This window comes from Chinchilla lanigera, unplaced genomic scaffold (assembly GCF_000276665.1).
Source record: "Chinchilla lanigera isolate Chin_1 unplaced genomic scaffold, ChiLan1.0 scaffold00050, whole genome shotgun sequence".
NCBI classification, from domain to species: Eukaryota; Metazoa; Chordata; class Mammalia; order Rodentia; family Chinchillidae; genus Chinchilla; species Chinchilla lanigera.
The window spans coordinates 3,688,668-3,703,040 of NW_004955451.1; the positions used below are offsets into that span (position 1 = coordinate 3,688,668).

The 14,373-nt window shown below is 48.3% G+C and overlaps 1 protein-coding gene across 1 annotated transcript in view; it reads right to left on the reverse strand.

The window, feature by feature from the left end:
- The window catches only part of Ypel2 (yippee-like 2), a 53,708-nt gene extending 43,717 nt beyond the window's left edge, over window positions 1-9,991 (reverse strand). Inside the window, exon 1 of the mRNA XM_005393987.2 lies at window positions 9,795-9,991. Coding sequence (XP_005394044.1) covers window positions 9,795-9,799 — 5 coding nt within the window. The 5' untranslated portion in view covers window positions 9,800-9,991. The remainder of the gene's footprint in view (window positions 1-9,794) is intronic.
- Window positions 9,992-14,373: the final 4,382 nt, after the last annotated feature.

Here is a 14,373-nt window from a genome sequence, read left to right on the forward strand (position 1 = left end):
GTAGAAAGGGGACAGGGAGAGCCGTTTCTGGGCCTGGGAGACAGCAGAGGGCGGCGGAGCTGGGCAACTCTAGGGGGCTAAGGCAGCAGGATTGAACATCTGAGCCCAGCCTGGGCAACTTATCCAGACTGACAAAAAAATTCGGAAGGGGCTGGCGATATAGCTCGATGTGAAGGTCCTGGCTTCGATCCCCAGTAAGGGGTCGGGGGAGACACACTATGGAAAACTTTATTGCAAAGAAGCTGTCCTCCCTTCCCAGCCTAATCTCCGCAGAATCCTGAACCCAGCCCAGGCAGCACAGCTGGCCAGGTCATCGGGCCGACAGAGGGGAGAAGGAGGCAGCGGCATAGTCAGTGCCAGAGCGCAGGATCTAGAGGCAGAGGCCCCGGAATCGGCCGGGGGTCTTCTCACCAGCTGCGTGAGGCAGGCAAAGCGAAGGGAGGCCAGAGCGCCTGCCTCCTGGCGGAGACCTAAGAGTCAAATGGGATGATGCCGGGAGGCCTTCAAACACAGCACCGCGCACGGTTAACAACCATCACCTTGATTAGCTACAGGCTTCCTTACCAGCGAGGCGGAAAGCACACAGGGCTGTTTCCTACTTGGAAGACCAAAGGGACAGTGTTGCTGGGCCCCGCGCTGATGCACGGTGGTGATGCACGGTGGTGAGGAGGTCAAGGCCTACACCAGTCCACTTCCGGGCACACTGTGATTCCAGTGGCCTGGCTGGGGACCCGAGCTCACTGCTGTCACTCCGCACAGACGCTCCACCACTCGCACCTTGGGACAGCCACCTCTGCGGTCCGCACTGACTCTTAATCTCAGGATGGGGCCGCTGCTGACAATATCACCGAAAATTTCTTACTAAAACTGTCATGAGCTGATACGTAAGACAGGAGAAATCATTATCAGCATTTTACAGACACCTGTTTTACAGCCTGGACCCCAGCGGTACTTCAGATGAATCGCGCTGATAATAAAAAGCAGGCTGGACAGAGCCAAGGAGGCCTCCTCCTCCCACAAACCAAACCAACCACTCATCAACCCCAGTACAGGGTCTAGTCTTGATTTCCGGGGGATTATCTGTCAGGCCATAATCCTACACAGTCTCTCAGATTCCTTCTACTCTTTAAAGTCCTGACTCCTCGCTGTAATGACGGCTGTCCGCTGAATCCTGCCCAAGCTACAGACCATCCAAGCTTCCCCCGTCAAGACCTTGATTTCAGTGAGGTCACAGAACATGACCGCCGCGCAAAGGCAGGTGGTTCTGTAACCTGTTAGCAGAGCAATGAATGCATTTACCACCGGGCCCTCAGTTCAACCCTTCTCCTGGGGAGGCCTCCATGTCAGCCTCACATCTGTTACAACATCTGGGTAGAAAACAAGCCGTTCCCTTACTTATTAGAAGTAGCTGTTGCTGGCTAGCTATCAGGTAGCTCAGGCATTACTCCAAGTGGTGCTGGCAATGTCAATAAAAAAACAGCTGGATGGTCCCAAAGTATCTGTCTGAAGATGGGTTATTAAGGACCCTTGGCTGAGTTCATCAACTTTTTCTCTCCTTACACAAATCCAAGCTCCAAAAAAGGATTTGTGTTGGCTTATGAGAACAAATATACAATACAGAAAGTTTTATAATGGACTAAGGTAGATTAGGGTAGATACTAAAATTAGGAACAAATGAGAAGCTGGGCGTGGTGGCACACTCTTGTAATCTCAGCACTGGGGAGGCTGAGGCAGGAGAATCACTGTGAGTTCAAGGACAGCCTGTGCTACAAAGTGAGCTCAAGGCCAGCCTGAACTGCATAGCGAGACCCTGTCTCAAAAAAAATAAATAAATAAAAGAAACAAATGAGTTGGGCATGGTAGCACACGCCCTGTAATCTTGGCAATTTGGGAGGCTGAGGCAGGAGGATCACAGCCAGTTTGAGGCCAGCCTGGGCTACAGAGATCCTATATCAAAAAGCAAAACAAAAAAACAATTTTAAAAGAAAGAACAAATGGACAGTTTGGACAGAAATGTATGCTGTCAAACTGCTAAATAATTACTGAAGTTCAGTTGTAAATTTGGTCGTGAGCTCCTAGTCATAGGGCTTTTTGTCCAAGTCCTAGGGTAAAAGGGAAAATATCACAAGGTTTATATTCCCTATAAAATAAAAGCATCTTGGTCATTCAGGATGCAGATTTTGAGAGACATTTCCCTGTGGGTGGCTGAAGAGAAGATGATAAATAAACAATCTAGTATTCAAGAGCCTCAGAATATCCCAAGAATTCCTACTGTGTAAGCATCTTGCATGACTGTTTTTGTTTTGTTTTGTTTTGCTTTGTTTTGTTTTGGTTTTGCAACAGGGTCTTGACAGGTAGCCCAGGCTGGCCTCGAACTCACCATGTAGCCCAGGATGGCCTTGAACTTGTGGCAATCCTCCTGCCTCAGTCTCCCGAATGCGGGGACTGCAGGTGTGCACCACCACACCTGGCACAGCTGTTCTTTGGGGTGCTCCTCCATGAAAAACACCAAAGTGCACTTAGGGAAGAGGGACCAGGGAAAACCAAGAACACGAACTTCCCATGGCTTTGCCGAACCCTGCGATAATACAGATTTTCAAGAGGAAGAGAGGCACTACGGTGCCTTCTGGCAGTGTCTCCTGAGTATCATTTGCAACAATCAGGATCCTGAGTAACAAAAACATGGGCAGTCTCCAAGGTGCCAAGTCCAAACCCTGACACTACACATAACCTCTCTGGCCTCCCAGCTCTACTATGTCCCTGAGCCTCAGTCTCCATCCTTTGCCTTAGAGATGCTTCCGCCTGGGGCCCTCCAACGCCTGCTCCCCTGACATTCTCCTCTCAGCCTCTGGAGCCTTCCATCCTTGCGACGCCTTTGCTAAAGGACCCCACGACTGAGCTCCCCGGAGGCCCTTCTCCCTGCCTCCAACACGGAGATGCTCTGGCGCATCCAGAGCCAGCGGCAAGGGCTAGGGTTTGGCTCATGGTCAGAGCACTTACCTAGCACGTGTGAGGGCCTGGGTTTGAGTCCAGGGAGAAAAAGTTCTGGTAGTATTTAAAAAAAAAAAAAAAAAAACGCAGGCCGGCTGTGATGGCGCACACCTGTCATCCCAGCACCCGGGAGGCTGAGGCAGGAGGATTGTTGTGAGTTTGAGACAAGCCTGGGCTACAAAGTGAGCTCAAGGCCAGCCTGAACTGCACAGCGAGACCCTGTCTCAAAAAGAGAAATAATTTAAAAATTACAAAATAAATAACAAAAAAAGGCATAAACCAACATCATCGTTTCTCCACCATTTCTCTTCCGCTCATCACCTCCACCCCCATTCCCTTCCTTCATCATGAAGACCCAGCTGCCCAAGTGGTAACCACTGTTTCTCCCTTCTATGTGGCATTTTTTGTACCCTACACAACTGGTTCTATTTTTTAGTTGTGTTTTTGTGGGGATGTTTTGAGACAGGGCTTTACTATGCAGTTCAGGCTGGCCTTGAACTCACTGCGTAGCCCAGGCTGGTCTGGAACCCACGACCATCCTCCTGCCTCAGCCTCCCAGGTGCTGGGGTTACAGGCGTGCGCCACCACGTCCGGCTGGTTCTGCCCCCATGCCACCATCACAGTCAGCAGGAGCACCGCAAGCTCCATCCTCCGTCCCCATGGACTCTGCTCCCTCCTAACTGGACTAGGCGCTGACTCAGCCCTCACTCCCCAGCCATCCTAGGATCCTCTTTATAAAACACACTCTCCTCACCACTCTCATGTTTCAAAGCCTCCAGGACACGGTCCAACCAGTCAAGAACGGGGCCCAGCTCTGCTGGTCACATGGCCTCCCAACACCGCTGCAAACCTGTTTCCCCAACAGAGAAGTCAGCCACTACCTGGACTTCCGCTCAAGTCATCTCAGCAGCCTGCGAAGTCTGAACCCACCTCTGCGCCTAGCGAATGCCTCTGCATCCCTTAGCACCCACCGCCAACAAGCTTCTAAGCAGAGCTGGTGACTCCTTCTCCCAGCGTGCAGAAAACCACACTTTCCTCCGGAACTGCATTTCATGACTCTAAGTTCTTGTGTCCCCAACTAGGCCGGGAAGGCGACACCCCTCACAATTCCCCAGATTCTTTAAAAATGGTAACTGAGTCAAATGAATGACCCTCAGCCAAGCATGGAGGCAGAACCCTCCCGCCGCCAGGCCTTCCTGCTGTATCTGCTCATGCTCAGACGAGAAGCCATGATCTGTAGCCCATCCACGGCTCTGCCCCCTGTCAGGTACTAGACAGGGCTAATACTTCAGTTACAATGAAAAATAGCTGCTTAAAAGATCGGGAAAACAAGGATAGAGAGGTGAGAGACAAGGCCTTCCTTCAGAAGGGGTTTCACCAGGGAACCCTCCTGGAGCACCCCAACTCCCACGGAGAAGGCCCCTGTTTACACTCTCAGCACTACCAACCACTACACTTCTACTCAGACAATTATTTAACTGTATGTGGATCCCAAACTCAAGTATCGCTGAATATAAGAATGTCTTTTGAGGCCGGGGATTTAGCTCAGCAGCAGAGTACCTGCCTAGCAAGCGTGAGGTTGTGAGTTCGATTCCCGGTACCAGAAAAAGAAAGTGTCTTTTGAACTACGGGTATGGTATGACCTTGATTCCTCTTTACCAGCTGCGCCCCAGGGCCCAGCTGGGGCCCCAATTAACTATAAACCATTGGTCTCAAACCTGCCAGTGCAATTCTGCCGCTCAGCCCACAGCGTGCCTTTGACCTTCTCGCTTTCCTCTCCCAGTTCAGATGAACCCAACACTCCTAGGCTCTCACATCTGTGGCTGGGCTCCCTGCCTTTCCACACTGGAATTTGGAAACTGAACTTTTGAAAACTCAATAGTAAAAATGCCAAGAGGCACTTTAAACGATGCCTGTATGTCTACAGACCCAGTCATCACCATCCCAAAGATGGATACGTTTTTTGTTTTAGAAATTATTAAACTGTTACTGGGTGTGGTGATGCACACCTGTAATCCCAGCATTTGGGAGGCTGAGGCAGATGGATCACTGTGAGTTTTGGAGGCCAGCCTAGGAATTTACTCTACAGTAAATTTCCTTTTTGTCTTTTTGAGACAGGGTCTTGCCAAGCAGTTCAGGTTGGCCTTGAGCTCACTTTGTAACCCGGGTTGGTCTCCAGCTTGCAACAATCCTCCTGCCTCAGCCTCCCCAATGATGGGATTATAGAAGTGCACCACCACGCCTGGCTACAGTAAATTTCTGAATTTCATCTCAGCATGGAAATGGCAGGTAGATTTTATTAGGAGTTAAAGCCTTTTTCCTCTCAGGCCTGGGACCTTGAGAGGAGACATACGCTTTGCCAAGTATAATATACTTTTTCACAGAAGAAACGTCCATAAAACTAGTTGTTTATAGGTTGGTCTTCCCACTAGAGTGAAAGCCATTCCTGACCAAAGACTTTGCCTGGCCAATCACCCTTCATTCCTAGACCAAAGCCTGGCATGGCCGGGCGTGGGGGCGCATGCCTGTAATCCCAGCACTCAGGAGGCTGAGGTAGGTGGATCACCTCAGATTCAAGGCCAGCCTGGGCTACATAGTGAGACCCTGCTTCAAAAAAAAAAGCAACAGCCTAACCTGGGTGTGGTGGTGCACACCTGTAATCCCAGCACTCCAGAGGCTGAGGCAGGAGGATCATTGCAAGTTTAAGACCAGCCTGGGCTACAAAGTGAGCTCAAGGCCCGCCTAGACTGCATAGCGAGACCCTGTCTCAAAAATACAAAAAAAAAAAAAAGGCTGTGGAATCCTACAATGATGTTCATTGCTTCAATCTTTATACCAAACAATAAAAAACAAACAAACAAACAAAAAACCGGTATGGTAGTGCACCCCTGTAATTCCAGCACCTGGGAAGCTGAGGCAGGAGGATCCCAGTGAGTTCAAGGTCAGCCTGCAGCCTAGTGATTTCAAGGCCACGGTGAACTACACAGAAAGACCCTACCTCAAAAAGTAAAATAAAATACAGCAAAATAATCAAGTAGGTATGATGACACAGACTTACCAGGTGTGATGGTGCACGCCTGGAATCCCAGCACTTGGAAGGCTGAGGCAGAAGGACCACTGCCAAGTTTGAAGCCAGCCTGGGCTACATAGTGAGCTCAAGGCCAGCCTGTACTACATAGTGAGACCCTGTCTCCAAAAAAAAAAAAAAACCACACACACAAAAAGACACACACCCCACCCCGCTACCCCTGTAATCCCAGCTAGTCTACAAGCTGAGGCAGAAGGATCCAAAGTTCAAGGACAACCTGGACAATTGAGCAAGAGCCTGTTTCAAAAAAACAAACAAAAACCTACACATCTTCGAAGCAACTCAGTTTTCTAGATGAAGAACAGGCACAAGGGAAGACAATTTGCCTAAGGTCACACAACTAGAAAAGACTAGTACTGTACCAAGATTCCAATCTCTTCCCACCCTGAAGCCAGAGGGAGAGCCTGGGGAAGTCTGCCCTGGGTCCTGGAGCCTCTGAGGCTGTACGCAGACTGGGAAGGTCTCCAGACCAGTAACGGTGAACCTAAGAGCTTTCAATGATACAAATAGCCGGCTAAGAGCCAGGTATGGTGGTGCACGTCTGCAATCCCAGCACTCAGGAGGCTGAGGCTGGAGGATCGCTGACAGTTCCAGGGCAGCCTAGGATGGCTACACAGTGAGTTCAAGGCCAGCCTGAACTGCATAGTGAAACCCTGTATCAAAAAGTCAAAAATAAACAAACAAACAGCCTGCTCAGCACTAATGCCATAGGTTTGTCACCACTGGTCTAAGTTAACTAATTTTCATGCAAAACAAAGATGTCAGATTCCCTTAAGACACCATCCCCGCCCCCCATCCACCAGGTCCAGCGGCTGCCTCATGCCTGGAATCCCAGCACCCAAGACGCTGAGGCAGAAACAGGGAGTTCAAACTCCACCTGGACCCGGTCTCAAACCACACCCCACTCGCCATAAAAAGGTAGGCATGGTAGCACTCCTCTATAGTTCCAGTGCTCTGGGAGGCTGAGGCAGGAGGGTGGCTTGAAGTTCAAGGCCAGTCTGGACTACATAGCAAGTTCAAGGACAGCCCAAACTACATAGAGACACCTTGTCTCAAAAAACCCCAAAAAGGAAAAAAAACACTACCACGCTCAATCCTTCAACATTAAACTGCAGAAATGAGAGAAAACATAAGACAATAAGGAAAGACAACAGATTAGAGACCAAAAACACTGCTAGTTTTCAGTTCTTGTTAATGAAGTTATTAGGTCTCAGGCTGCAGAGGCTAACTTTCCCCGTCAAATCCTAAGAAAACTGAGCCTCATGAGCAACACAAACAAAAAGCCCCATTTAATTTAGGTTTACATAGTACATGCATTTACCATTGACACAGCAAATACTGAAAGAGAATTCATTCCTACCGTAAGGTCTACTTGGCAGTGAGCTGATTCAGAGAGGGACCCTCTGCAGCTTCCAGAACTCCGTGTGACTCTGTCTGGAGCTGGCTGCCTTATAATAAGGCAGGGGAGGGTGGGCGTGGCCAGACACACCTGTAATCCCAGCCTTCTGGGAGGCTGAGGCAGAAGGATCACAAATTCCAGTCCGGCCAGGCAATTTGGAGACACTATCTAAAAATTAAAAATGGGGTGGGGCTGTAATTTAACGAAAAGGCTCTGAGTTTAATTCTCAGTCCTCAAATATAAAAATAAAAAAATAAGAAATTCAGGGAAGGACAGGGAAAAAAACACAGGAAATATTGGGGGTAGGTAGAACATTAATGTTTGTTTTTATTACAGATTCCCCACTCCAAAACTTATGGTTTTGTAGGCGTCTGATTAGGCTGAGGAAATCTCATAGCAGCCAGTTTTAAAATTATCTAAAGAGAGTTTTTTGCACATTTGTTTGTTTTGGGGGTTGTGTATGTGTTGGGTTTTTTGTTTTTTGTTTTTTGTTTGTTTGTTTGTTTGTCTTTTTGAGACAGGGTCTTGCTATGCAGTTCAGGCTGGCCTTGAGCTCACTTTGTAGCCCAGGCTGGTCTCAAACTGGCAATGATCCTCCTGCCTCAGCCTCCGAGTGCTGGGATTACAGGTGTGCGCCACCACGCCCGGCCCTGTGTTGGGTTTTTTGTTGTTGTTGTTGCATTTGATGTTTATTGTGTTTTTTGCTTGAGACAGGTTGGCCTCCAGCTCAAAGGGCTCCTGCTTTGGTCTCCCAAGCCAAGCATCCCTCGTCCTGTGCAGATGCTGTCTCTCGTCTTGCTCTAGCACTAAGTCGCATCCCCAGCCAAACTTGTGACCATCCCCAATCAAAAAACAAACTTGTGATCTTCCTGCCTTAGCCTCACAAGGAGCAGGGATTATAGGCGTGTGCTACCACACCTACTTTGAGGACACTTTGTGTGTGTTACTAGGGATCAGATCCAATGGCGCCTTGCCCTTCTATTTATTCAGAAACAGGGTCTCACTTTGTCACGTGTACTTGCGGTCCTCCTTGCTTGGCCTCCAAAAGTGCTGGGATTACCCATCTGCAACACCACCCCCAGTGTTAGGACACTTTTTAAAATTTTTTTTTTTTGTACCGGGAATCAAACTCAGGACCTTGCGCTTGCCAGGCAGGCACTTGTCTCACTGAGCTATATCTTGGGGCACACACTTTTTAATCCACAGCATTAGCTCCTGTTCCCAGCTCTTCCTCCCTAAGAGTGCTACTGGGCCAGGGATATAGCCCAGTTGTACAAGCTCCTGCCTGGAAGCGCAAGGTCTTGAGTTCGATTCCCAGTATCAGAAATAAAACCCTAAGACTGCTACTGTGAACAAGAGTCACAGCCTACTTGCCCAGAGCAGCTCTGAAGCACAGCAGTGGCGTCACAAAGCAGCCCAGGGTTCCCCATCCCAGGGCCTGCTGGGCTCCCCCATCCGACCCTCCCTCACTTCCACAGCGCCTGGGTTCGGTGTCCCCAGAGTCTTCCTGCACTCTTAACTCCTCTTCATTCTTCATGGGCCCATCCCTCAGAAACTCCACATCCTCTCTGTAAGGACTCTCCACCTTTACACCTTCGCCTGTCTCTGATCAGACTATGCTCCTAGGGCAGGGTCTGTATCTTAATTCATCTTTATCTCCCAAAGGCTTTATTAGCCATCAGATGATTATTACCCAAGAAGATAAAACCAGGGTTGACTTTCAGGCCTAGGTCAGAGATTCCTTTTCTCTAACTCAGACTAGGAATCAAAATATTCATGAGTGTTGAGACGCTGCTTAAGCCTACGCTCCCTTGTCTCAGGTACAGCACACTCCCAAACAGAAAACAACGCAGGTCATTAGGAAGCCCAGTAGCTCCCAGAACCAAACCTCAGTTGGGTTAAAACGAAGGCAGGAGTGGCAGCATGTAGGAGGCTCAGGCGGCAAGATCACTTCAAATTCGAGGCCAGCCTGGGTTACACGAGCTAAGGCTGTCTTAAAACACAAAACACAGAGTCTGGCGTGGTGGCACACGCCTGTAATCCCAGCACTCGGAGGCTGAGGCAGGAGGATCCTTGTGAGTTTGAGACCAGCCTGGGCTACAAAGTGAGCTCAAGGCCAGCCTGAACTGCATAGCGAGACCCTGTCTCAAAAAGACAAAAAAATAAAAAAAAATAAAAAAATAAAACAACATTTTTGGTACAAGGACCAGGTAAAGACCCTGTCTAAGCCCCCCAGTGGCAACCAACTGCCACCTGCAGGCCAAGCCCTCTTTTCCCAGGGAGATGCAGGAAGGGGACTCCCGATACTATGCTCACTTCATCCAGAGCTGGCAATCTAGTTTCTGATCACTGCCATCAAGTCTGGACACATCATACTGTCAAGACCGCTGGTCACGTCACATCTCAAAGGCGAGGGTCAGGGCCGACCGTCCTATCTCTCTCGAGACAGAGAGAGACAGGAGCAGGGCTGCTCCATCTGGGCGGCAGAAACGCAGGCGGCCTAAAGAACCAAAGGGGTGGGTTTAGAGTCTGCGTTTTGCCCAAATGAGTTATGTTTCAAGCAAGTCTTTTCTGCCTGGTTGAGCCTTAATGTTCAGCTCTCCAAAACGAAACACCTAAAAGGATTTTAGTGCTCAACCCAACATGTACTCAGCTTGTACCTAAGTTACAAATCATCCACTTGAAACGAGAGCAAATAAGCATGCGAGGTACACAACTGTAATCCCAGCACTCTGCAAGGCTGAGGCAGGAGGACTGCAAGTTCAACCAACCCTGGGCAACTCAGTGACTTAGCAGGACCCATCTTAAAAATAAAAACAGGAGGCTGGGCATGGTGGCGCACGCCTGTAATCCCAGCAATCGGGAGGCTGAGGCAGGAGGATCATTGCAAGTTTGAGATCAGCCTGGGCTACAAAGTGAGCTCAAGGCCAGCATGAACTGTATAGCAAGACCCTGTCTCAAAAAAACAAATAAATAAATAAATAAATAAAAATAAAAGGGGGAGCCAGGTGTGGTGGTACATGCCTATAATCCCAGCACTTGGGAGGCTGAGGCAGGAGGACTGTTCAGAGTTCGAGGCCAGCCTGGGCTACAAAGTGAGCTCAAGGCCATCCTGAACTGCATAGCAAGACCCTGTCTCAAAAAGACAAAAATAAAAAATAAATAAAAAGGGGGCTAGAGATGTAGTCCAATGTGAAACCTGGTAAGGAAAAAAAAACAAACAGAAATTTAAAAGTATAAGGTTAACACTGGAAAAAGCTAGCTACAGGGCACTATACAGTTACTAAAAACCAAGCCACAAACTTGGCTTCATACCGATTAAAAGCCAAAGCAAAAAGAGAAATATAAGCAGTTATAAATTTCCAATTGTCCACAAAGAAAAAAGCATACCAGCTCCTTGGGAAAGGCAGGCTTTTCCTGGCACTATGTTCTCAAAGAATTTCTCCCTTGAACTTTTTTATTTTTGTGGTAATGGGAACTGAACCCAAGGCCTTGCACAAGCTAGAGAAGCACTCTAAATCAGAGATATACGCCCAGTCCTTTTTTATTTTACTTTTTGAGACAGGGTCTCACTAAGTTGCCCAAGCTGGTGCTCTCCTCCTGCCTTAGCCTCCCGAGTAGCTGGGATTACAGCATACACCACCATACCCAGAGCCCATACTTATTAAAGGGCACATTAAGTGACATGGGAGCAAAGTCTTCAGTAACATAAATCTTTATAAGAACTGCAGAAAACACACACACACAAAAGAACTGCAGAAGCAAGGTATATGGAGCTATTTCTGACTGCGTCCTCTTATAAACACAAACAGCAGACATCAAACTTAATCTCAGTGAAAATAACTGCAGGGAGGCTGAGATAATATGGCCTAAGTATGTAGCTTTCACTTAACCCAGCTTCATGGATAAAGCCAAGAACAGCCAGAGGACCAGGCAGACAGTGCAGCCTTCTGAAAACATTCATAAATATTACTTCTTCCAAATGGGTATTTGTTAAGAGTTGGGTAGGTTCTGATAGATTTAAGTGCCATATCTAGTCTTCAGTTAATTTATAGTAATGTAAGATTTGACACCTGCCCATCCCCCTACCTGCCCACTCCCAAATCAATGGATTCAGAATGGAGGAGATTCCAACTATTATTCTTAGGTGCTGTTATTAATAGCTACCATGAGCGCCTCCCATGTGCCAGGGTCTGTGCTTGGTTCCCCTGCGTTCTCACTTAATCCTCCCATAAATCCTGTGTGGTAGGAACTATTATTAGTCCCATTTTACAAATAAGGAACAAAGATTTAGAGAATTTTAGATTGCCCAAGGTTACAGAGGTAATTATCCAGTTCTTTCTGATTTCAAAGCCCAGGCTCTTGGCCCTACCCTAGTGCCTCCTGGTATTAAAGAAATGTGATTACTGATAGAAATGCTAATGTTTGTCAGGAGCAGCCTCGGCCTCCAATGAGGTCAGTGGAGGAGGAGAGGGTTGTTTATTACAGCATGATAAGGGTGTTGGGCAATCTATAAATGAAATAAAGGGATGAAAGATACTGTGAAAAGCACAAGTTGCAAAAGAAAGTGATTGAGAAGATTTTTGGGGGGACTGGTATTAAACCCAGGGCCTTCACCCTGAGCTACATCCCCAGCCCTTTTCTCCATTTTTTAAATTTGAGACTGAATCTCACTAAGTCACTAAATTGTCCAGGCCGGCCTCAGATTTGCAATTCTTCTGCCTCAGCCTCGCAACACACTGGGATTAGAGAATACTATCTTAACCCAGGAAAACGGAGAAAACAACTATCTTTTCCTCTTCCTCCCTTAGAAGTATTTCCTACTCTAGAAACTTAACTCAGGCTCTCAGGAGGCGTGGTGGTACATGCCTATAATCCCAGCACTCGGGAGGCTGAGGCAGGAGGATCTTTGTAAGTTTGAGACCAACCTGAGCTACAAAATGAGCTCAAGGCCAGCCTGAACTGCATAGCAAGACCTTGTTTCAAAGGGAAAACAAAAAACAAAAAACTTTGGTTCTCTTATTCATTCATTCACTCATTTACTCAACCAACAGGTATTTTTACCCAGTGCCACTCAGGTCTAAATAAAGTCAGCACTAAGCAACTCAGAGAAGTTCTCAGAAGTCCTCCTCCCACTTAACAAGCAGACAGAGTGTTTCAGATAATATTCAAGCCGGGCGTGGTGGTACATGCCTGTAATCCCAGCACTCGGGAGGCTGAGGCAGGAGGATCCTTTCGAGTTCAAGACTAGCGTGGGCTACAGAGTGAGCTCAAGGCCAGACTGAACTGCATAGTGAGACCCTGTCCCAAAAAGACAAAGAAAAAAAAAAAAAAAAACTCATATAATATTCAGGTGCTCTGAAAAAAATAAAGTCAAGGTGGAGGGCAGGGGCAGTATCCTCTAGATCCGAGACAGGGAGTCAGTCACAGAGAAATTGAGAAGGGCCATCCTGAAACAGGGACTAAGAGTAGAAAAAGCCTGTGACCAAACGCCCATAGCATGTTCCAGAAACCCCAGGAAGGCCCACGAAGGCCCAGGCAGGGAAGCCAGAGGACCAGGCGGGGACTGGTTGCAGATGAAGACGGAAAGGCCAGGGGAGGGAGGCAGACAGCGCACAGCCTCCAGAGCGAGGGGCTGAAGAGTAAAGGGAGAGACCACTGGGAAAGTGGAAACAGAAGAGCAGCACACACTGGCTTACTGTCAAGCCCTCTGGAGCTCTATCCACAGCTCCCAGGGAAATTCGGGCAGGTGCAGTCCCTGACCGACTCCAGTGTGCAGCGCCTTTTGTTAAGGGTAATATACTGGAAACTGTCAACTCTAACAAAACAGCTTTAGCCTGCAGGCCCTGGCTGGCTTTCCATCACTGGAGGCCAACATCCAAAGGGATGGCCTCTTCATTTTCCAGAGCCTGTCTGAGCACCTACTGGTTTAGCTGATGGTCCCCAGGGAAATGCTGAGCTAATTTCCAAAGGGAACTGATCCTGCTCCTCCGTTTGTATCTCCCCTGAACTTCTCTTCCCTCTGCTTTTCCTATCCTAAGATATCCTATCTCTCGCCATGCTTTGGTTGCTCTCTGGCTTTCCATATGCTCTCCCTGCACATTCTGGGTAGGAGCTGCTGGCCAAGTTGAACATTATTAAATTTCCCACACAGTCCCACGGTGCATGTCCCCACAGAAAGCACACCTTTGGCAAAAAGGACCAAGGTTGATTTCCCATTTGGAATATTGAGTCCTTCTCCAAACTAAGTTGCAGCTTTGATTCATTCAAAGAAATTTCTTCTACCAACGTGTCTGGACACAATTAGAGGGAAAAAGCACGGAATGTGTGGCTGCATCCGGTGTATGTGTTTGTGCTTAAAGGGAGAGGTAACAGCATCAGAAACTGGATGACTAACAGGATCTACCAGCACACAGGGGCTGGGCCGTCCGAGAACCACAGCTAAGTAGGCAGTGCAATGTGGGAATTTGTGTCTCTTAGGAACATCTCACAGACAAGCCCCCACTCCCTACTCCCCAAATAAAAACAAAGCCACCAGCCTGCCTTTCCCCCCAGGCTACACAGTGCAGACATTAAACAAAATCAACCCTTCCTTCTGCCGGCCAATTGTTAATCCCCAGGGGAACAATGACTGGGCTGCTGCCTCAAAGCCATTAACATCATTATGACAAGGAAAACTCACATAATCTGTGAACAGAACAGCAACTCATCAGCACAGCTCCGGGCCCCAGCCCCAGCCCCAGCCCCCACGCACCTAGAAACATCCAGCCGCTCAGAGCGGCGGCGAGCAGCAAGCAGGAACCCTCAAGCGAGCTGGGGTGGGGCAGGAAAGGAGGGCTGCCAGTCTCTTACCAACTGCTGCATGGCAGTTGAAAACAAACTATCCTGTGCCCTT